The sequence below is a fragment of the Cydia strobilella genome, chromosome 12 (genome assembly GCF_947568885.1).
Source record: "Cydia strobilella chromosome 12, ilCydStro3.1, whole genome shotgun sequence".
Classification (NCBI taxonomy): Eukaryota; Metazoa; Arthropoda; class Insecta; order Lepidoptera; family Tortricidae; genus Cydia; species Cydia strobilella.
Genome location: NC_086052.1, coordinates 16,108,066 through 16,133,187, shown reverse-complemented (window position 1 = coordinate 16,133,187; position 25,122 = coordinate 16,108,066). Strand labels below are relative to the sequence as shown.

The window sequence follows — 25,122 nt, the reverse complement described above, 5'->3', positions numbered from 1 at the left end:
GACAAAAAATATGGTGTTTGTGAGATCGCACTATTTTTTTCCTCGTTTTTTCAACGATTAAACACACTCGTTTAAAAGCGAGGAAATAACAAGATTTGTTATTTAATTATACTCTGGCAAACGTACTTAGTTTTCTCAGTATTCTACTACTAGTAGTTATCAAAGAATATATTACTCACTTATTTGAATAATCGCGCGTTAGCTACTATACTCTATGTTTTAATAATAGCATTGATAATAGGGAGCAATAGGGAGTATCACTGATGCAATGTTCTGCCGCCAGAGTGCAGTACTAGTGCATCCTAAACCATAGATAGAGTAACTTATACATATAGCCGGTCAAACCACTTTGTCAGTAGAAAAAGGCGCGTAATTCAAATCTTCTATGGGACGATAACCCTTCGCGCCTACATTTTTTTGAATTTGCCGCTTTTTTCTACTGACGGAAATGGCTTGACAGATTATAAGTACCATGGAGACTGTATAAAGAAGCCAAATCTCTTCTCTCTCATGTATGAAAAGTTTCCATCAAAAAACAGTAATTAGGCGGCGCCACCATACACCGAAATAGTACCAAAAACAACCTACGTAATTTGGTCGGGTTATTTGTTGCCTTATATGGTTCATGTTATACTCATGTCCCAGAGCCTAACTAGCGCCACCGGAGAGATTAGGAACTATTATTTAAAGCTTAACGCGGTCACTTTTACAACAATTCTGCCATAAGAGATTGCGATCCTTTCTATACCATCCATAATAAGTACTATGTGGGTACTATGCCTTAACTGACATTGATATATCTATGCGGTTTGTTTACAGAGGTAGCCTACCGCGAAATGCGAAAATCGAAATTTCGGTATCTGCCTCTCTATCGATCGAATACGAAAGTGTGATAGAGAGGCAGAAACGTTACTGAACCTTCGATTTTCGTGTTACACGGAAGGCCTCGTGTTTGTGCTAGTGACTCCTTCTACGCAGAGTTTTGCATAATATTCCCTATTAGAAAATCTTACCTCACCACTCGTGCGATTGTGCAAATATAGTTTGACAAAGGAAAAGGACTGTCTCATTTCAAACATAGACAGAGAGAATCATACTATCTTTGTCTTACACTAGCACCTTTAGCACCCAAAAGAAAAGGATGAGTATAGTTTTTTTGTTCTTGTTTACTGACAATTTGGTTTGACCAACTATAAATATGAATTACGAGTAAAAAAAAATTGAGAACCCTTTACCCTTTCTTTTGGAATAATAAATGTCTGTCAAACAACTTTATCAGTAGAAAAAGGCGTGAAATTCAAATTTTCTATTGGACGATAACCCTTCGCGCCTAAAGCCTGACCAGTAATATATGATCATTGTCAAGAGGGCGCTGTTCATTCTCATGTATAGGGTGACAGTTCAGTATAGTATGAAAAATATAATCCAATGAAATTCCGCAACATGGCGCGTGATCATATATTCCTGGTCAGGCTTTAAATTTGCTGTTTTTTTCTACTGACGGAAATGGCTTGACAGACTATATTTTAAACATTTTTATGCTATTCAAACTTTTTGTGTAATTTAATGGCGATGTGTAAACTAATGAGAATGAAGAATACGTTAAAGCCATTAAAAGAGTTTTAAAAAGAATAAAATGGTTTATTTGCATTCTATTCCCCAATAGATGGTAGCACAAAAAGTTAGCTGTATTCAACTATTCACTACGAGATGGCGCTGTAAACACATCGCGCTTACAGCGTGATAAACTAAGACTTAAATAGTGTGATACCGGTCCGAATTACACCCCGGTATCATTACTTGTACTTGGCTCTTACTGAAACATAACAGATAGTACAACACGGACATTTACCTTGTCACATCTGTCAAAAGTTGTCAAATCAATCAAATATGTCAGTGTTTGCAAAGCGGTCGATCGCTGAAGCAATGAGCGAAATCATGTGAAATAAAATCGTCTACGATAATTTTACATTGTATAGTTACCTCTTAAGTGAATTTTAATAAATCCAATGTAAAAAGGACTATATTTATAAGCGGAGGTGGAATTGACAAGCAAAATGGCTAAGTGAGTAGATTAATTTTAGTAGGATCTAATAAGATTATCGTACCATGCTAATGCTAAGCTATATCGTGTATACCTTCGCGGACAATTGATTCCGTACACAGCACAATTTATGCGTACATAATGCAATCGTTATTTGTGATTTTTTTTTTTTTTTTTTTATTCGCGTCTGTTCTGACACGAATTTGTATTGTAATGTAAACATTGCATTAAGTGGTTTTCCACATGTAAATATAAAGCGTATTCATTAGCTACCAATGTGTAAATATTGTGTTATAATATTTTTTCAACATTGTTCTCTTTGTAGTAATAACAAAGAATTTAAAACCAAATGTATGTGTAATATTAAGGAATCAGTATTCAGTATGTTGACATTAAAGTAGATATTTATATTATCTATCAAATGTGTGACCAGTTAAGTACCATTTATATTGTTTTTAATGTAACTAACATGTAAATTATTATTTATAGTTTATTATAATATAATAACTATGATGATGATGTATAGTCAAGAAAGATTTTTATAATTCTATAATTCGAGGGATAAAGTAATTCTCTCATACTCTCTCATTGCCAAGTCATTATATGTGTGTATTAAAAAAATTAAGGTATCTAATATTGTTACGGTTTTAACACCCTCTGGCACTGACTAAAATAACCGACTTGGTTTCACATTACATCTCAAATTTTTTTGTAGTAGAAGAACTGAGTTGCGAGACTTGCATCTTTTTACATGTAATGTTTTTGATGGGATAAAAATAAATAAGCCTTTTATTTCTCGGCATAACACTTAATCTAGGATTTAAACCTAATTTGTCTGTATCAAAAATTACTCCAGAACCCTCCTATGAGGTATTATTGAGTAGTTATGATTCATTTAATAAAATAAAATTTTGATGTTTGTCTAACAGGGAAATGATGATAGTGTTTGTGTATGACACACAATGCTGCGTTGCTGAGGAGGATGACCCCATCAATGCTGTTCTGTACTTCCACCCCGGTTGGGTGTCCGACACGCAGCGGCATGCGTTAGCCGGACAGGTAAGAACTGCAATTTATCAGCTGACTTGTTGCTGAATTGAGATTTATACATGATCTCTCCTGCTTGCCTATGAAGCAGATGGTCCTGGGTTTGAATCCCAGTAAGGGAATTTATTTATGTGAAGAGCAGAAAGCCATGGGTGTTTCCTATATATTTTTATATTACATATTTGTTGTCTGAGTACCCACAACACAAGCCTTCTAGAACTTACTGTGGTGCTTAGACATTTGTGTAAGAATGTCCAATATTTATTTATTTCTTTCTTTCTCTTATACTTTTTAGGGTTCTGTACCCAAAGGGTAAAAACGGGACCCTATTACTAAGACTCCGCTGTCCGTCTGTCCTTCTGACCGTCTGTCTGTCATCAGACTGTATCTCATGAACTGTGATAGCTAGACAGCTGAAATTTTCACAGATGATGTATTTCTGTTGCCGCTACAACAACAAATACTAAAAAGTACGGAACCCTCGGTGGGCGAGTCCGACTCGCACTTGGCCGGTTTTTTTTTATTTACTATAATCGTCTCTTCAGATGGCATAATTCAAGTTGTGTGAAAGACAACATTTTATCAATAAATTAAAGTTCAAGTTTGATTGACTTATAAGTTTGATCGACTTAACATCTAGCTACCAAAGGTTTTTTTTTTAAATATTATACTGATTTCGAGAAATCAGTTTTGAATTCTGACCTGCTAGAGATTAATCCGTTCCCCGACCGTTTCCCGATTTCCTGATATTCACAGAGCTAATAGGTCATTATAGAGATTACAAGTATTACAACTGACCCCCGGCTCACCAAAGATGCTTATTCACTCTTGATTTACCTATCTCTTAGAACTTGAGCTCTGCAACATTTGAAAAATACATGTTTCAAATTTCAAGGCCCTTCCTTCAATTGTGCAGGCTCTACGTTGTCTGACAATATCATGAGAGCCTGGGATCGGCTTGGCGACAAATTCCAAGAATTGGCATAGGCCCATTATTTTACGAAAGCGATTGTCATCTGACCTTCCAACCCAGAGCGGAAACTAATACGCCTATAAGGATTAGCCCGGGTTCTTCACGACGTTTTCTGTCAAAAGCGACAAGTTCCGAAAAACTCGTTGGTACGAGCCGAGATTCAAAATCGCACGCTCTTACCGCTAGGTTACTAAAAAGCTAGCGCTTCTATTAAGCAACTCTACCTATTAAAAACTGTAATATATATTAAAGAAAAAGTGACGAAGCCCTCCAGTGGTGAAGGCCGGATTCGAACCGGCGTCTTTAGCTATCGCGGCTAACGCCATGAACCCCTTGGCCACCTCGCCACGGCGGTACCCGTCCCAATTTCTCGACTATATACTTTTTTCTTAATATATGACATCTATTACAGTTCTTAATTTATATATAGTAGTGTGACTACTTAAAAAACAAAAATCAAAATATTTAATAAAATAATTTGATTTGTTCCCAAACTTGTTCAACTACCTATTATTCAGGTAGGTATAAACATAGATTCTAAAATGTTATTTTTTAGAAAGTCGCTTCCGTTGTTGAAGAACTTGTTAAAAATGCGACAGAACAAGTTCATGCATAAATAATTACTATAACCCGTTCGGACCAATTTAACTGCGTCTGTGATTACATAATGTTGTTAAAACACCATAACACACTAATGCTTTATGAGTAGCCTTGGCTCTGTTACGTAAACCTAGATATTTTCATTCCATTCATTCTTTAATAGTTTCGGAGTTTTTGTAAGGTCTACTTTTAAAAAAAAGTTACATTCCAAATTTTCTAGTAAAACGAAATCTAATTTGAACAGTCAGCCTTTATTTACCTAATGTATTTACGTGTCTAAAATCAGTTCGATAGGTACGTTCGACCGAAATCGAACCCTCTTTTTGTTTTAGTTTCGGCTGAAACCGAACCTTCGGCCGAAACATAATTTTTATGCTGAAACCTGTCGAAACCGAAACCACTACCACTTCTGTCGGACACCTCCGAAAATACAGTTTCGACGCAGCCGAAATGCTCGGCAGTTTTTTGACCGAAACCGAACCTTTGGGGGCTCTGATGTTGCTTATGTCCATGGGCGGCGATGACTGCTTCCCATCAGGCGGCTCGTCTGCTCGTTTGCTTCCTATTATATATAAAAAAAAAAAAAAAAAAAAAAAAACATGGTATTTGTGCCGAAACCGAAACCTAACCTTCGGTCGGACAATTTATCGACGTCGACTGTTAACTGTCAATTCGTCAACCTTATTCCAAAGACGTAAGGTTCATCATAATAAGGACGCTAAGCAAAAATAATTTTGTACATTGTCCCGACATTTCGTATATCTATCGCACGCGCGTAATTATATTGGGGAGAGCCCATGATGCCGGCGCGAGCCACTGCGAGTGCATCGCACACCTAACAGCCATATTTTGCAGGTGGTAGGCGCCGCGCACTGCGTCAACTCGCTGTTCTCTCAACCCACCGCCATCACTCTTCAAAGCGGCAAGTTCATCATCAGGGAGTACGGCAGATACATTCTGGTGAGTCTCATACATTGATAATTATAAAGGCCGTAACACACCATCGCACCGCACTAATAGGTGGTACTGCAAGGCGTGGGCTTCCACACTATCGCACCGAACCGTCAAAACGGTGCGGTCCTACCTTACAGACTGCCGCACACGTGCGCCAGTGTTGCCAAGTGTCCCGTATTTCCATGTTTTTCATAGACAACTCCAAGAACTGCTCCAAGGTCGCGGTGCGGTGCGATGGAGTGTTACGCCCTTTACGCTGGAACAATTTTTGAGTAGCGACGCAGCAAGAAAGGCCTTAAATGTTTTTACGGGCGATTTTCTCCTATTAAAAGTACTCGCCGGAAGTGTTGAATGTGATTAATACGCGTCTTTTTCTCATTGGGATCATAGTCTGATTAGTCTCGAAGCAGCGGCTGCAGCAGCCTGGAGGATGGACTGAGCATAACAAATGTAATGTTTCTCACGCATTTTGCAGGCACAGCTAAACAAAACTGATACGTCACATATGAAACGATAATAGGTAATCTTTTAACACTAAACTAAACCCAATTGGACCAAACTGGAAATTGGACTTAAAATTAAATTAGATTCTAACTTCTAAGAAATAAAACTATGAAAACGGATTATATCGCGTATATTGAATTTATAATACATCCCAACGATTCGAACACTTTACAGCGTTCGTGGTTGGTCAACGGGTGACTGAAGAAAACCAACAATGTGCAAAAATACCCATATATACAAAAATAATGAACCTTAATAAACTATAAACTTTAAGGTTGGTTGTAATGGTTGTAAATATACAATACAACTATTTTCAAGTAAAGATATACGCGATAAAGCTACGCCGGCTCTAACCCTACACCTCTGACCCGAGAAGATTTGCCATCAACATTTTAATAACTGTTAAACTTTAATTCAACCATTACGTGTTCATTACCTAAGTATAAGTAAGTTAACTAATCGCAACAGGAGCTAATCGACCTTTAATCACAAATGAAATTAGTTTATTGACGTCATTCACTCATCCACTTTTCCATCGTCACGTATCGACTAATATTAAACCATTCGAAACCTTACTGCAACGACATAAGCTCTACCAACGGTCAAGAGCATAGGTACGGTACAGTTTTAATTATTTTAATTTATATTATATTTTTAGTATGTAATGTTTGACGATCATGATAAGAAGATAAGCATAATTTTGAGATTGATGCAAATTTATAGTGTAATTTTTATCCTAAAATAAATAAATCTAAATCTACGCATATAGGCAGGCGTGACGGTCGTAAATATCGTAAAGATTTATGATTATAGTTATAGTGTATAAATCGTATTTTTTTTTCTAAGTTTTACTGGTCACGCTCTTATCGTACACAGTGTAGGTATAGATAACCCCTACCTTATTGCTGGGGGCATGACTTGAGGAACATGACATGTTTACATGAGTGATTTAGTTGCACGTTCGGCCACCCATGTGACATTGTGGAGTCTGGTTTTTGTATCTGTACGGCTACCATCAGTTATCTTTACCTATACCAGTATAGTCTGCATCTTCTCAAATGACTTTCGCCTAAGACGGTAATCTGTTAAACAAAAGCCATTCCTTTTGTGTTAGCGGTCCATTGAGTCTGAGCGCGTGCCATTGTCAGAGACAATGGCACACAATGGGCGACCGCTAACACAAAAGGAACAATGGCTTTTGTTTAACAGATTACCGTCTTAGGCGAAAAAGTCATTTGAGAAGATGCAGACTATAACTGGTATGGAATAACTGTTATTCTTTATTGAATTTATCGATGTTTCCTACTATCTACCACTTCTACCAGCGGCGGGGCGCAGCGCACTGCCCTTGATCTTTTCTGTATTTTTGTTAATCTTTGGCTTGAGGAGCAGAACAGTATCAGGAAGTTAAGTCTTCACTTCAAATTTTTAAACGGAATAAAATAAAATAAACTATTTTATGTATAGGAATAATATATATAATATTTCAAATAGACTGACGGTTTATTATTAAACTGAGCTAGTCTTTTTTGGCCGCATTATAAGAAGGCTACTGCGGTTTTATCCAGGGCATATAACATAGGTGATATTGATATCGCTGTGACGAAATATCTTATTATAATCAGAGTCGAGGTAGGTACTTACGTAAACTAACTAAACGCAGCACCTCTTAAAACTGAGGGCCTACTACGAACCACGTTCGACGTGTTGCCTCTCTGTCGCACTTGTAAATTCGTACGTAAGTGTGACAGGGAGGCAAAACGTCGAACGAGGTTCGCAGTAGGCTCTGGCTCATAGAACTGTAGCCGTACCACGAGTAGACACTTGACGTTTACGTTAACGACTGCGTAAACTCGATCGCAGTCCATCTCGCTCGCACTGATGTATTGGTGCGATAGAGTTCACGCAGTCGTAAACGTCAAATGCCAACTCGTAACCGTGCTGGAGTAGAATAAAATAAAAAATACATATATATTCATCTTTATTTATTCCATTGTTATCATTTTCATCAGTACATAAAGGTTCTACATTTCAATCTTAGTCGTAGGCATAGAGTAACTTATACTAGAGCGGTACTGTCATAGTGAATTTTGTAACCCCAGTAAATTCACTGCCATCTGTTGACACACTTTAAAACTAAAAATGAAGATTTATAAAAATACGATAAAATGTATTTAAATATAGATAAATGTTTTTTTTATTTGCATTAATTATTTTTATGATTTTGACCTATGTTCTTTCACTGATATGCGTTAAAATTGTTAAATAACAAACGAAACCGTCAACGCCATCTATACGACAGTAAACCAAAACTAGTAGCGCCCTCTGAACGAGAATCAAATTTTCTTGATTTTCGAGGCACGTTTTTTCCTTAGACTGTATCCATCTATTACGGAGTTATATCTATCTTTGGTCGTAGGTATATGATTCCCTGCTAGTAGGGCATGCAATATAGATCCTAATGATAGGGTACGTTTACTATTAACCACCTATTAACACAGAAATAATAATAGTAGAAAAGGGTATAAAGTCAAAGATAATAATCCTACCTCAAATTTGACAGCTAAAATTCCTAGATGTCGCGGTGTAAAAGTTGATGTTCAATACTTACATGGCTCAGTATAGCGCAGTCGATATATAAAAGGCGTTACACACCAACGCACCGCACCAAGGTCATTGTGCGACGCACCATAAGTAAGAGCAAGAAAAAGATATCACTTTCTCGCTCTTAGTTATGGGTGCGTCGCACAATGACCTTGGTGCGGTGCGATGGTGTGTTACGGCCTTAATAGTACTCCTTAGGCCGCTTCCCCACTTGGCGGCGCGGTAGCGGTGCAGTACGCAGTATTTCTTCCTGATTGGCGCGGAGTCGCGGGCGCGCCGTGGCGCGGAGTGGGGAAGCGGCCTTATAGTCAAATTCGGGGCCTCGATTTTTTTTCTTCTACAATCTATAATCTTTCTGAGCAGTTTTTGTAACATAACAAATTACTAGTATTTATTTAAAAAATCTCAAGTACTTATCTTGTTTTTACAATCATATAACGATCTGTTTAGTCTAATATAAACTTTTCCCCTAGGCCATAGGCAGCGACCGCAACATTCCCGACTGGGTGCTCAAAAACCGCGCGTCTCTCCTCACGTCCATGATAAAAGTGTACCACGGGGACCTCCAAGCTTTAGCTGTTCAGATGGAAGACCAGAAACGGCTGTCAGAGAAGCTGTATCAGATCTTCGAGACGTACTTGCCGGTGTTGCAGTATGGATGTCATATCTTCCAGCGAGTGCCAATGCTTAGCCTACCAAAGGTAAGTGGCAGCTGAATAGTGGCCTCAAGTCAAAGCTACAGCCAGCCGGCTGCGTCGGTCAGCCAACGCAAATGGCTCTCGGTAAAGCTCCTCCATTTTAGATTTAAAAAGTCTACCTCTAGTCTTTGTGTTAATATATCTTGAGTACACTAAATATCTCAAATCATAAGTCTAGATAAAATCGAAGCTAATCTTTTTTTAAACTAGACTATGAACAGGTACTTTCCGGAAGTAAATACCTACCTAAAAACCGTCTTATACCTACCTAAATACCGTCTTATGTTGACGTACCTACCCGGTTCGTTTTATTTATTTAAATTTAAGGTATGGACCTTAAACTTAAATAAATAAAACGAACCGTGAAAATACTTGGCCATGAACGGTATAAAAACTCGGAAATCTTCTGCATAAATTAAGTGATGGTTTCGTTTATCAGTAATACCTACATCTTTTAAAATCATAAGTCATCACTAGCTACGTCGCTATTAACAGAAGCTAATAATATTACAAAATAAATACAGAATTACCGTATACGGACTACAGAGATAAGATAATGTTTGGAGTATTTGTTTGCTTTGCCGGCCGCGGCGGCCAACAACATGACGTGTTTGCGAATAGGGTGGAAATATTACGTTACCTACCTACTTGTTTTTGTCCATATTTATGCCTAGGGGTCTTGACCCTAACCCAATACAATTCACTTTTGACATTTTTTAAGTGCCATTCTATTTGTCATCACTTTTGTGTTATCGCCTGACCGCCTGCAAGACGTTTAAACGATTTTTAGCCCTTAAGGTGGTTCACCGGGAATGTCCCTGATTGTACAAACATGTGACACGCTAAAACGATTATCGTCGTATCCGCCCTGTGATCATTGTATTATCCCTTTGAGCGCCAAAGACGGCAACTGACACGCGCGGGTAGCCCAATCGACGACCGGTCTGGCCTAGTGGGAAGTGACCCTGCCTGTGAAGCCGATGGTCCTGGGTTTGAATGCCGGTAAGGGCATTTATTTGTGTGATGAGCACAGATATTTTTTCCTGAGTCATGGGTGTTTTCTATGTATTTAAGTATTTATATATTATATATATCGTTGTCTGAGTACCCATAACACAAGCCTCCTTGGGGTTACCGTGGGACTTAGTCAATCTGTGTAAGAATGTCCTATAATATTTATTTATTTAATGTGGGCGTGGCATTCAAATGGTTAATAATTTTAAATAATCCACGCACATGTTTTTACAGAGTGCCACTGCAGTATATCTGGAATCCATGCAGATCCTGGAGCAGTGTCGCCGCAACCGCGGCGTGCTGGGTGGCGTCGTGCTATACAATAACAAGTAAGACTCTGCTTTTTAGGACAGCGATCTCCAAACCACGGCTCGTGAAAAGTGCCAATTTCGATACAATCCAGTCCACAAAAAAGTATGGAAGCCTGGCTTTCGGTCTCGGATCAAAAAAAACTGGATACCGGAGCTTAATAATAGGACTTAAGACTTGTCTCCAGTTAATGCCGTACACGGCGTATGGCTATATTTATCACATTGTGATGACGCGCCACAGCACGCACACATACAAGGCGGCACCACAACACAGCCACGCAGAACCGGCCGCCTGTCCGAGCGCCGCGCCCCACCGCCGACCGCGCCGCGCACCCCGCGCGCCGAACCGTATATAACCCCGCGCACTCGCAGCGATCGGCGAGTGTTCTTCGCAGTCGCGGATCGGCTGCTAGGGGCACTGCACTCTAGCTGAGCGGTGTGTGGTTCACGCGTCAGCTCCCTAGAGACTCCCTCCCCCTCTTCCTCGGTACGTTGAGCGGTGTGTGGTTCACGCGTCAGCCCGGGTACCTTGCTAGAGGATTCTATACCTTACCCTTGGGGACAGTAGTGCCGGGAGCGTGGTAGACGCCCAGCACACTGTCCTTGCCCCGAGATCCCGTCACTCCGCCCGAAGGAATAGTAGCGCAGTGTGTGGTTACGCGTTAGCACTCTATCCCTTCGGTACAACCCCGATCCCGTTCCGTACACCGTAAGCCTGGCCCTGCCGACCGTCCCGAGGGTCAGCACAACCCCGTATGGTTGTCGCGGATAGATTAGGGATTCGCGCCCGTCATTAACATCCCGAATAAGGGATCCCGTCCCGTGCGCATTAGCGTAGGCTCTAGCATACCCGTTTGATCCTATTATAAATAAACCGGCATAAAAGCCCGTAGATTGTAGAGATATAAATCAATGTTTCTTTACTCACCCCTCTGCCCTCTCATCCCTGAGCTGTCGAGACATAACCCGAGGTCCCGTCTGGACCGAGGGAGATCGTACATGCTGCCACACTCGTCCCGACGCGTGTGACAACATTACAACATGATAAAAACAAGATAAACATCTGTACATTTCAAACAAATGGCATAATATGTGTCGTTTCCAAGTAAACAGTCCCACTTTGTCGCTTGCCAGGACGCTTTGACAGGTTATTAGTATAAAGATACAAGCAAATCTCGTCCTTATGGTAAGCGACAAAGTGGGACCTTTGACTAGACTTCGACACATATTTTCTTTAATAAACGTTATTATGATAGATTCAAATTCATATCTCGTATAAAATTGGGAACAAGAGATACGAACACAGTACGTAAGCTTACTTAAACTATAGCTTAAAACTGGTACAGTCAAGGGCATAAATATATATACATTCCCAAAGTTTCAAAAATATGTGTACGCTCTTACACCTTAGACAATAAAGTCGTGTTCACATATTTTTGAGCCATTTGTCTGGATCGATATTTTTGCCTTCAACTGTACGTAAAGCACATTATAACGACTTTTTTTAACTATTAAGCTTGTAAGAAAATCATTTATTTCACAGAATCGTCGCAACATTGCTACCACCAAGCCTCACGTCCTACCTAACCGTAGTGGACCCGTACCGGATAAAGTCTCCTGCCGAGACCCTTGAAACAGAAACACCATTGCCGCTAGGTGCTCAACTGCTTGTGGTATACGTGGCTAAGAAGATGTATAATAGCCTTAAAAAACAGGCGGAGAAGATGCAGGAGTTCAGCCACAATGGGGAGGAGATGATTGCTAGGTTTAAAAAGGTAATATTATTAATGGAAAAATTCACTGTCTTGGGTGGGAGTTGAACCCACAATGGATCGCTAACCCAGTGCTCCGCCATCTGAGCTACCAAGACCTTACACAATACATCGAATATTTCCACCATATATGAGCCTTAGAGAGGCCCTAGCGACCTCTACCGTAAGGCTACGCGCGCACTACGGTGCGGCGAGTTGCGGTGCGTTTTTAAATACGCAAAGAAAAAAAAACCGTGTGTGTCCAGTACGCGCACAGCGGTGAAATATCCGCAGGTTTTGCCATTCTAGTCCCAACTCAAGTTAAGAACGGACGTTGAAAATTCGGAGACGCGCTAGGCGACGACATGACCGCGCGAGCTGCAGCAGCACCGTGTCGCGAGAACAACTGCTTCACTGGATGGCTGCCGGCCGGTGTCCGCACGGATTTTATTCCGCAGTGCGCGGATTTATTCAATAGTCCATAGGATGCAGAAAATTCGTGCGGCGCCGCACCGCAACCAATCTGCAGCAAACCACAGATTTTAATCCGCATACAGATTATTTTCCGCAGTGCGCGCACTTCAAGGAGATTGCATACTACACAGATTTTGCGGGAATAAAACGCACGGAAGAAGTCCGCAGTGCGCGCGTAGCCTAAGAGTTATACTTCGTAAACGGCTAACGGAGTTCCAAGTCAGGCATCGTTTTGATTGATAAAAAATTAATTAAGGTAACATTATGTTATGTTCTAGTAAATACTTGATACAGAAACCACTGCTGCTCGGTGCTCAGTTCCCGGAGTATATGTCGCTAAGTAGATGTACCATAGCCTTAAGAATCAAACAGAAAAGATGCAAGAGTTTAGTCATAATGGAGAGATTATTGATGGGTTTAAGAAAGTAAGTCCTCAGTAGAATGTAATGGGTATTTTAATGCAGGTAATTGTGAATCTAACGTTAACGAGCATAAGGTTGATATAATAATTAGAGTGCGTTCTGAACCATTCTCGTAGCAGTTTGCGGTTTTGAACACTACAATAGAATCTCTAATCGAATTCACATTGGAGGCATAATGCTTTATCTGACAGCTATATCAACAGCAGTCTGAAGTAACTATGTCTGCTCTTTTGCAGAACCAAGAAGCCGAACGGGACAAGCGTGACTTCCCAACAGGGATGAAGCGAGACAAATCTCTCCTGTTCACCGCCGTGCCAGAAGAGGACCACACGATGATCTCCCCTCCCACCCGCGACCCCCACGAACCCCGTCCCCCCGCCATGCCCGACGTCGTCCCCTTCACCAACAAACCCAGACCAAGACCAAATAAATTGTCCCTCAGCTTCAAAACACAAATATCGGTCGACGAGGAATCAAAGGAAAACGAAAAAGTATTCACAGGACAAACTAGCGTCTGCTCCACACCCATGCTAGAATATAAAAGACTCCATGGAAACATGTTATCCATTTGCCAAAATCCCGACCCGTTAAAAGAAAAACTAGAATCAGAACCCGACGTCCTAAAGAACATAGAAAATTGTGCCAAAGTAATTGAGAACGAAAAGCGAGACAACAAAATAGTCTTAGACATCAACTGTATCGCTGATCATTACATAAACAAACCTGAACCCATTCGTAAAATGGCGAGCGTTATAGACATACAGGAAACGTTTAAAAACGTCACCAACAGAGCCACAGCGAAGTTCAAATTAAAAAGATCCCATGTCCCTTTAAGTGATGATATGTCGCCTGACCAAATGCAGAAAAGCGTCAGTACTATTACAATTAACGACCCCTCATTTCCTGTATTCAGAAATGACGGGATCGAAATATCAGAGTACCTGTTCAACCAATACTTAGAACAGCACTACGCTAGCATGAAACAGGATTTATCCAAAGAAGACAACATGTTCACTTTTAACATGAAGTTATGCGAGCAAGAGAAATTCGAGGGCTTCGATTCCGAGTTGACTAAATCGCCTCAACGGACACCAAAGAAGATCCCAAAAGATTCTAAAACCGTTGATCAGTCCAGGCGAAAATCGCTGTCATTACCTTTAAAGTCTTTATCGGAAAGCTCAGATTCGCAGATCGGTTCGGATTCGTCGGCTAGCTTTAAGAAGAAGTTAAGTGGCGTGCAATTGACGCCATTGATGGAGAAGCTCAGTCACCTGGCGTTCTCGGACAAGTCGAGCGGGTATAGCAGTCGAGTTATGACGCCGCTCGAGCTAAGAGAGTTTACACCGGCGGCTGAACGACAAATAACCTTCAATGACAGGTAAATATACTGTAAATAATTTGTCGATTTTCTGTATTTCTAGATAGATCCCTGGTAGACCCTTTTATAAATCAATTTACTATTCTTTCTCTGACTTTTAGGATCAAGCAAGGACATTTCATTCAAGCTTCCTTACGTTTATTCGAACCGCAAAATGCCTTCAATGACAATCACGTTAGAATTGACGGATGATTATCTCAAAAGAAGCTGTATATAACGTTGACTCCTTTGAAAGTGCAGCAGCCTTAGAGCTTACAAAAGAATTACCTGTAGATCAAATGCAACGTGGGTGTCATTCAAGCGCATTTTGTGCCTCATCGGAATGGCCTAGCTAGACGCGTCCAGTTTAAAATATAATGTCCATGTGCTCTGTGCCTAATATTGTTTCAGACCAAAAACCCAGCGCCAGGACTCAGAATCGGACTACGATTCCGACTCGGATTTAGACCTCCTACCTTCCTACACGCAGCACGCCGTCAAATGCGGTCTGTTCGTAAGCGGCCTCCACAACATGGCGCTACTGGCGCTCGTGGACGTCAGCGCGGCTGGCGACAGCGACGTCATCAACTCCTTGGTGAGACATTACTGAGACTTGGCTACCATCCTACACACAATACGCCGTCAAATGCGGTCTGTTTGTGAGCGGCCTCCACAACATGGCGCTACTGGCGCTCGTGGACGTCAGCGCGGCTGGCGACAGCGACGTCATCAACTCCTTGGTGAGACATTACTGAGACTTGGCTACCATCCTACACACAATACGCCGTCAAATGCGGTCTGTTTGTGAGCGGCCTCCACAACATGGCGCTACTGGCGCTCGTGGACGTCAGCGCGGCTGGCGACAGCGACGTCATCAACTCCTTGGTGAGACATTACTGAGACTTGGCTACCATCCTACACACAATACGCCGTCAAATGCGGTCTGTTTGTGAGCGGCCTCCACAACATGGCGCTACTAGCGCTCGTGGACGTCAGCGCGGCTGGCGACAGCGACGTCATCAACTCCTTGGTGAGACATTACTGAGACTTGGCTACCATCCTACACACAATACGCCGTCAAATGCGGTCTGTTTGTGAGCGGCCTCCACAACATGGCGCTACTAGCGCTCGTGGACGTCAGCGCGGCTGGCGACGGCGACGTCATCAACTCCTTGGTGAGACATTACTGAGACTTGGCTACCATCCTACACACAATAAGCCGTCAAATGCGGTCAGCGGCCTCCACAACATGGCGCTACTAGCGCTCGTGGACGTCAGCGCGGCTGGCGACGGCGACGTCATCAACTCCTTGGTGAGACATTACTGAGACTTGGCTACCTTCCTACACACAATACGCCGCCAAACGCGGTCTATTCGTGAGCAGCCTCCACAACATGGCGCTACTGGCGCTCGTGGACGTCAGCGCGGCTGGCGACAGCAACGTCATCAACTCCTTGGTGAGCTATATCATAACTTATATTGTTACTAACGCACCCTGTAGGTGCAGGGGGTCTTCATATGGGTATGGGTATGGGTGGGTTTTCCGAAATGTACATATGTAAATCTTGACATGTAATTTATATTACCAATAAAGTATGAGTATGGGTGGTTATTTAGTGTTTTACTCGGTAGGAAAGTGTTTACTTATCATGAAACCGTCGTTACGCTCAAGATTCGTATTTTTGAGCGACTCGCTATCGAGTCGCAACTCTCAATATTGAGATTGATTGCGAGTGATAAAACAACTTTCGCTTTTTTTATAACAAATAAATAAATAAACTTCTTTTTTTAGTGGGAAACCTCCCTAAACGCGCTGGGCCCTATTGAGCAAAAATGCATGGAGCCCCTCGGCGCAGGCGCGGACGACGCGAGCGACTACAGCTATCTCACTCTAGACCCGGATTGGGGTACAGTGCGCAAGGGAGGGCCTTGGGCTGCGCTCGATATAGCTACCATGGGGCTCATACACCATGAGTTGGCTCAAGATCCTGACATGTCGGAGATGATTCTAAGGTAAAATGACATCTAACAAAGACTCTTGCATTCTCGATACATGCTATATAGACTATAGCTGTGTTACTCTCGACCCGGATTGGGGGACCGTTTGCAAAGTCGGGCCTTTGGCTGCATTTGATATAGCTACTAGGGGGCTTATATCTTATATATGACAAGTTGGCTAGCGATGGAGATATGTCGGAGATGATTTTAAGCTAGGTGGCGCTGATCACTGGAAACGGTAATGCTACATTGCAATATAATATATGCAAAATAATATATTGCCAATGTATCAGTCAGGCTTTCGCAAGAACAGGGGAACGGCGATAGCCCTGCTCGACGTTACTGATCATATTTTGGCAGCTCAGGACCGGGGACAAGGTATTATACTCAAATTACTGGACTTCTCTAGAGCGTTTGTTACTATCGACATTTCGCTCTTGTTTTTTTTTTTTTTTTTTTATTTGGGGCAAAACATTCATTCATTGGGGGTTGTTGTCAAAGCTATCATATTACGGTTTCTAAACTGACACCTTGAAATTGTTTGATAGTTACCTCAGTAATCGGAGCCAGCTAGTTGAACTTCAAGCGTCTAATGGTAAGACAGCCATGTCTGAAATACTTCCAGTATCTAGAGGCGTGCCACAAGGTTCCATTTTAGGCCCAATATTATTCATATTATACAGTAGCAATATAATACATGTTATCAAACACTGTAATTACCATATTTATGCTGACGACTTACAGTTGTACGTTTCGTGCAGTTCGAGTAACGTAGACTCAGGAATACGTAAGTTAAACGATGATCTCGAGCGCATTGCTGGATGGTCACAAGCAAACGCACTTGCACTTAACCCTTCAAAGTCCAAGGTTATGTTATTAGGCACAAAAAAACAAATAGATAAACTTTCTATGAGTAATTTCGAAGTGTTCATAAACGACACTATTCTTGAACATGTTAAAGATGCTAGAAACTTGGGGCTTCTTATGGACGGGGAATTGAGGTTTGAAAAACATATACACAGTTCGAAATCGCTTTTACAGGCTAAAACAACTTTATAAAATAAGATATTTCCTTAGTGTTGAGCTTAGGGTGCGCTGTTATGCGATGCACTTGTCCTCTCACGGTTTGATTACTGTGACACAGTATATGGGCCACGTCCCTGGCGAATACCCAGAGGTTAATACAGAGAGTCCAAAATGCCTGTGCGCGTTTTTGTTTTGATATCCCTCCACGCGCATGTGACACCCTACTTGAATAAAAACCACATTATGAAAATGTCTACGCGTCAAAAGGTCCATTTAGCATCGCTTATGTTTGGAATAAGGGCTAACGCGTATGAATTCGCCGCTAGGGGCGCTAGTGTAGATGGTGGTCTTTTCCATAGTTCGAAATGTCAAATGTCACTTGTCACTTCAATGACTGACAGCTTTTCTATAGTCTTTTGGACCACCATCAACAGAGGCGCCAACTGGTGAGCAAAAAAACGATAGCCCTCATTGTGCACTATCAGATGCCTTCGTACCTTTACAATAAGCTAACCTGGGCTCATAACGCCAGATCCTCAGAGGTCAGATCATCCAGGTATCTGCAACTTGTTTGCCCTCCTCACCATTCAGCGGCCTTTCGTGGCAGTTTTCGGTATGCTGCCACGAAGTGTTGGAATGACCTGCCTCCACCAATGTCGACCTGAAGTCGTTAAGCGGCTTCAAATCAAAATGTCGTTCACACTTATTACAAGCACAGGTTGAAGCGTCACTGCAATATGAGTGACACACGTGCACGTGCATTTTATTGTTTGATGGCTGAAATGATCACCTAGTATTGTCCATATCTGTTTTGTGGCTAGCTTTAAGACGATTCTCGCTGATTTGGCCTTGAGCGTCTCAGCGTCTCTGTACCCGCACCCCGCTCACTGAGATCGTACGTGAATTTCGTCTCGGTGCGACGACTGCGGCGGAACGAGCTTCAAAGAATAACCTACAGCCCAGAGGCGCGCGGCATTTGGCGCTATACCTCGTATTTGTGTATCTTTTGCAGATATTTTGTTGTTTGAGTATGAGTAGATCATGCGTGTAGTGGAGGTCGTAAATAATAATAAAAATATATTCCCTTATGCATTATACTTTACAAGCCTCAATTAGTTAATTTGTGTTTTATCTGTTTCTTACAAATAAATACCTAAGTCAAATCGACGGATTAAGATTTATAGCTAAAGCTTGGTATGTACTAAATTGAGGCGTACAGTGCGTTTATTTTATACAGTTTTTTTTATGCCGTATTGCCATTAATAGTTAACTTATAAAATTAAAGTACCTACTAGCTTCATATACTACTACAAATGTGTTATTTTTCGAAGTTCGAAATTTTGTCAATCATTACGTGGGAATATCATCATTATTAGGGTTCCGTACCTCAAAAGGAAAAAACGGAACCCTTATAGGATCACTCGTGCGTCTGTCTGTCCGTCTGTCACAGCCTATTTTCTCGGAAACGACTGAACCAATTAAGTTGAAATTTGGTGTATATATGTAAGTTTGTGACCCAAAGACGGACATGTAACGTAAAAAAAATAATTTTAAACACGGGGGCCACTTTTGGGGGGTGAAAGAGAAAATTAAAAAAAAAAGTTTTTCAAACTATATCGTCGATATCAAATGAAAGAGCTCATTGTGAGAATCTCAAATGTATATTTTTTATAATTTTAGGATAAACAGTCAATTTATTCAAATAGGCCTAGCAACAAGCACTTTTAAATTGTTTAGAAGTTATCCACGAATATAGGCAAAAACTGAGCAATCCCCCCTTTATCTCCGTAACTACTGGGTATAAAATTTTGAAAAAAATACACAAAATAGATCTTTACCTATAGATCACAGGAAAACTTATTAGAAATGAGCAGTCAAGCGTGAGTCGGACTTAATTATTTAGTTTTTGATCCAACCCCTACGGGTTTATTAAAGACATTTCACGCACGTTTCACATAAAAAATAAATTGTTTAATTTGAGTAATGTACGGAACCCTTGGAACGCGACTCCGACTCGCACTTGGCCGGTTTTCATTACAAGCGCGCCACAACCAAATCAGCGCTTTGCAGTATGATGAACCCCTGTGGACGTCAGCTGCCGCTCCGTTGATGAGTTGAGGAATGGCAGCCACCGAAACACGCAAAAAAAATTGTTATCGCCTCCCGCTTGATACTGTGTCAGATGATAGTTTAGATGCTATTGTGAATTAAAAAAATGGTCAGCCGGTTGTATCTCGGTGGACCGTCAGCTGGTCACATGAACATGTAAAAAAATCTTTTCAGTCATCGCATCCCATTATTCCCATTTCATACTTTGTCAGATGGTAGTTTAGATGATATTGTTAATAAAACAAATCGTCGGCCGGTTGTATCGCGGTGGAAAGACCGTCAGATATTAAAACATTATTGTTAGTTTAAAAATAATTTTAATTGATTTAGCCGTTTAGTAAAAATAACCAAAGTTAGCCGCAAAATGGCCTGTTTTATTATTTTTATTACGGTAAAACTATAAATATCAGGAAATAAGTTTAATTTTATAATTGTTGAACAATAAATGAAGATTCATATATATTTTTTTCATAATTTTTTGTTTACCCATTTAGAAGACATAATACACCAAGTTGACCCAATGAATTAATTACTGAAATCCAGAAGGAGATACAAATAATAATAAAATAATAAAACGTTTATTAACAGGCAAGGATCACCCATGAAAAATTTACAGACATAACTACAATTACACTATTTAACACTAATTACTACTTAACTAAACCGACAATAAACTTAATAGTAAGTTTTTTCGTAAATAAAAATACGATAGGCCGTTTTGCTAGTTCTTAATCGATTAAAATTATTTTTAAACTACAAAAACAATGTTTTTTAACAGCTACTACATTCATACATAAAACGTAATAGGTAGCTTATGTTAAATCAATCATTTATTGTTTCGAGATGGAATGGAACATTATTCAAAACGTAAAACTTGTATGACATTATAATATGTCGGTTAGAAAACATTTATTTATTTATTTCAAATGTAGTTTTCTCAAACATACGTATATTATAGTATAATATATACGGATATTATCATTACATTCATTGTAATAGACCGCAAAATACCGTGTTGCGCTCGCTAATGCGCGTCGCAACCAAATCAGCGCTCTGCAGTTATTTATTCTTTGGCCACAATAACTCCGATATTATAGCACTTTGCTTGTGCATAAGCGAACATAGTGCAAGGAAGGCACGGAGCGACGAGCGACACAGCCTCCTCGTCTCAAAGCTGGCACACGACTGCCGGCCACGCCATTTTCAGGCTGCATACGCATGAAATGTGGAAAAACGTTCGATTTCTTAAGAAAATATTTTTTGATTAAGAAAAGCTATGTTGCATTTGTAGAACCTGTTAAAACATATTTGTTAGTTTAAAAATAATTTTAATCGATTAAGCCGTTTAGAAGTTATAAGCAAAGTTAGCCGCAAAACGGCCTGTCGTGTTATTTTTTTTTCAGTGAAACTACAAATTTCAGGAAAAAAGTCAAATGTTGCGATTGTTGTCCATAGAGTGAAGATGCATATATATTTTTTTCATAATTTTTGGTTAACTCATTTAGAAGTTATAAGCTCTAAAAAGTAACAGTTTTTGGCCAAAAACTGCGCGAAGCGCCTTAAGTTTCTAGGTTACAGTTTTAATTTAATTGAATTTTTTTGAAATTTTTGTAAGCTTTCATTCTATGTTTTTTATACCTATATATAATTCATTGTGTATTTTATATTTCATTATTGTTTTTTATTTTTTCTCTTTTGTTGTTTAGTATGTATAGATTTCTTGTGGTAGTTACTTACTTTTTTTGTCTGTGTTTTTTGTTTGTGTCGTTGGCGTATGTGTCGACACCAACTCATAGTTTTAAGTCAGCCCACTGAAAACCAGCGCCGCGGATTACCGCGGCATTATGCTGAGTGGGGTCCTATTTTAGCGTCCAATGTTTTTTGTCTGTATGTTTCCTTTTTTCATGTATGTAATCTGTTGTGGCGTTAAATAAATGTATTTTCTTTGTTTCTTTCTTTCTTTCAATATTACGAATGTTCTAGCGATATACACATATATTTAAAAAAAAAAACAATATTTAAAAAAACTAATTGTGAGGTTTGTATAAAATTATATGGAAACAGATACAACTAGTATACATAATTTGTCTTTTTCTACTCGTCGACTATAATCTGCGTATTACAACTTCATATGCAACACTACAACCTTACTCTTTTCAACGTTGGATAGTCTATGGCACTTCCGACTCAAGGATAAGGATTTTATCGATACGGTTTAGTCAATTATAAAAAATTTGAAAATAGAACTTCATACATTTCGATAAAATATTTCTTGTAACGGAGACTCGATTCAATGCAAATTAGCCTACTTAAACACGCTGCTGCGTCGCTTCTGCTTTGTTATTGGTTGGCCAACAAAAACTTATGTTGTAGTAGAAACAATTGCTTCATAAGTCAGAAACGCGCATGTGACACCCTTCATATAGCAACATCCATACCCTACGAAAACCGCTTAGCGTTGCTTGTTAGTCTCCATAGGCTACGGTGGCCAAAATCGAGAAAAAAACTGTCTTAAAATTGAATTTAGCGCGGAGCAGGTACCAGGGCCTCACGAGTTACGAGGTGTCGTTGACCAACCCGCCGGGGGCGCCGGGCCCGGCGGCCGGGGCGCGTACGAGTATGAAAGTATCGCGGGCTGCGGCAGCTCGCTTATCTTAGCTGTATACTTTTGGTTTGTTTACCTATATGATTCTACTTACTAGTTCAAAGTATTATTTTTTTGCCTCGTAGAAAAATTATCGTATACAATAGTGATATAATCAAGCATTTCAATCTCGTACCTTACTTAAGCAAGCTTCGTTGCTTAAACACTGTACCCGACTGAAAAGCTCTCTATTATATCACGATTGTATAAAATACTATTATAGTGATAAACGACACTGTTTACTCCCAGAGAAGGTTAAGAGATTAATGATTACCTACTCCTATCAATATCATAAACCAAATATAATGTTATGTGCTGTTCGATATCGATCAAAAATGTTTCTAACTCTAGCAAGATTGCGACACTTTTGGTTTGCCGCGAAAATTCCGGGCTCTGATTATAAAACTCACTTAGTTCGTTTTATAAACCCACACTCGAGTTTTAATGCCTTTCATTATTTAACAGTGACATAAAGTAGTATTCCAGGAGCGACGAGAGCTGCGTGCTCGGCGTGTCGATGGGCGGCGCGCAGATCTACTACCAGGAGAGCGCGCCGCGCGGCGCCGGGCCGCCCGCGCCCTCCGACCCGCTCGCCGCCGCCGAGCTGCGCGCGCGCCGCCGTCTGCACCGCGACCACGCCGCCACCATTATATAAACCCACCTATACCTACACCAGGAGAGCGCGCCGGGCCGCCCGCGCCCTCCGACCCGCTCGCCGCCGCCGAGCTGCGCGCGCGCCGCCGTCTGCACCGCGACCACGCCGCCACCATTATATAAACCCACCTATACCTACACCAGGAGAGCGCGCCGGGCCGCCCGCGCCCTCCGACCCGCTCGCCGCCGCCGAGCTGCGCGCGCGCCGCCGTCTGCACCGCGACCACGCCGCCACCATTATATAAACCCACCTATACCTACACCAGGAGAGCGCGCCGGGCCGCCCGCGCCCTCCGACCCGCTCGCCGCCGCCGAGCTGCGCGCGCGCCGCCGTCTGCACCGCGACCACGCCGCCACCATTATATAAACCCACCTATACCTACACCAGGAGAGCGCGCCGGGCCGCCCGCGCCCTCCGACCCGCTCGCCGCCGCCGAGCTGCGCGCGCGCCGCCGTCTGCACCGCGACCACGCCGCCACCATTATATAAACCCACCTATACCTACACCAGGAGAGCGCGCCGGGCCGCCCGCGCCCTCCGACCCGCTCGCCGCCGCCGAGCTGCGCGCGCGCCGCCGTCTGCACCGCGACCACGCCGCCACCATTATATAAACCTACCTACAAAGCTGTATGGGGAACCCAACACGAGGGAAGAAATGTTTCCTAGACACAGATGTTTCACGGGGCATAGCGGGGCAAAGTAAAGACGAGCGAGGCTCGGAAACCGGTTATATTTCCAAACCATTATCATGTACCTACTTGGCGCAACACCTTTTAATTTCGGTTTCGTTCGTGAAACCGGTTTTAGAACTTTCATAAAGTTTTCGTTAGATTAACCGGTTAAGAACAATAAAAACCGGTTTATTTTTTCCTATGTCGGTCTTTATTTACGCGGCATACTTCCGGCCGGCCGTCTCGTCGAATAAAAAGGTTTATTTAGGTTACAATAAAGTTCTTAAAACGTTCGCGTTCTTAGGAAAGCTCGGAGTAAAACGGAATTAAACCGGTATTTACCGCTATTTTTAAAACCGGTTCCGAGCCTTGAAGACGAGCGAGGTCCTGAGGTCTGATCTATGGGCCCCGCTCGCGACGGCTCCGTTGGCGGCTGCATCGCGACCATGCTGCTCCTAATATAAATGTACTTAGGTGTATATTGAGGGAGACGTTTCTGGGCCTCTTAGGTGTCAGTTTTACCAAAGATTCGTTGATTGTATGAGTGAAGTCTACGAAGAATTCGTGCTTCGAATTTGACGGAAGGTAAAACGAATGGCTCTACGGCTACGTTCATGAGGCGGTATTTCTAATTGTTAAATATTGACGCTTGTTTATTCGATGACCAAATATCCAATGACACAGTACAGCGACATTTATTTTAGTTACACTAGGGAGAATGTTTTTTATTAATACACTATTCCGATCTTATAATAACAATGAATTATAATTAATTATGGTTATGCACAAGCGCGACCATCGGTGCCAGAATTCTCGCGGTTGTCTGGCTTCCGATGCGTCGCCGGTAAGACCCTACCGCCATTAATAAGAACCATTCCTCAAATTATAGTTCAGTTTAGACCAACCAATCATAGTGTTAAATAAATTAAGCGATTACTGAGTACTGGAGTATGCTCATGTGAAAGGCATATGGAACCTTAAATATCACAGAGGGGCTATGTTCAGTGTAAATTAGGTATATAGGTATCCTTAAAACCTGATAATGACTCATTTACTAATGAGTATGTAGAACGGTGTATTCCCATTTGTCCCCGCCGGGCACAGATGGAATAAGGTGTTTTCATATAAATCATTCCCATTTTTCCCCACTCCATGTATGGCGGCGGTCACGTGGACGAGAACAAATAGGAATACACCCGTAGAACGCGTATTGTTTCGTTATTTTAGTGTAAGCTTGTGACGCAGTCAATCTTTGATACCGTCTAGA

At 41.4% G+C, this 25,122-nt stretch overlaps 1 protein-coding gene across 1 annotated transcript; it reads left to right on the top strand.

The window, feature by feature from the left end:
* The first annotated feature begins 1,902 nt into the window (after nt 1-1,902).
* On the top strand, nt 1,903-23,313 carry LOC134746319 (uncharacterized). The gene is made up of 10 exons (XM_063680716.1): nt 1,903-2,065; nt 2,974-3,103; nt 5,520-5,624; nt 9,200-9,427; nt 10,673-10,767; nt 12,293-12,524; nt 13,633-14,774; nt 15,165-15,348; nt 16,546-16,766; nt 23,017-23,313. Exons 1-10 carry the CDS (start codon nt 2,058-2,060, stop codon nt 23,183-23,185), a joined length of 2,514 nt encoding a protein of 837 aa, XP_063536786.1. The 5' UTR covers nt 1,903-2,057; the 3' UTR covers nt 23,186-23,313.
* The last annotated feature ends 1,809 nt before the right edge of the window (nt 23,314-25,122 follow it).

Bases quoted from the DNA above. Each gene is read 5' to 3' on its own strand.
- LOC134746319 (XM_063680716.1), top strand. The intron at 3,104-5,519 runs GTAAGAACTGCA...CATATTTTGCAG, and splicing joins GGCATGCGTTAGCCGGACAG to GTGGTAGGCGCCGCGCACTG. The intron at 5,625-9,199 runs GTGAGTCTCATA...CTTTTCCCCTAG, and splicing joins AGTACGGCAGATACATTCTG to GCCATAGGCAGCGACCGCAA.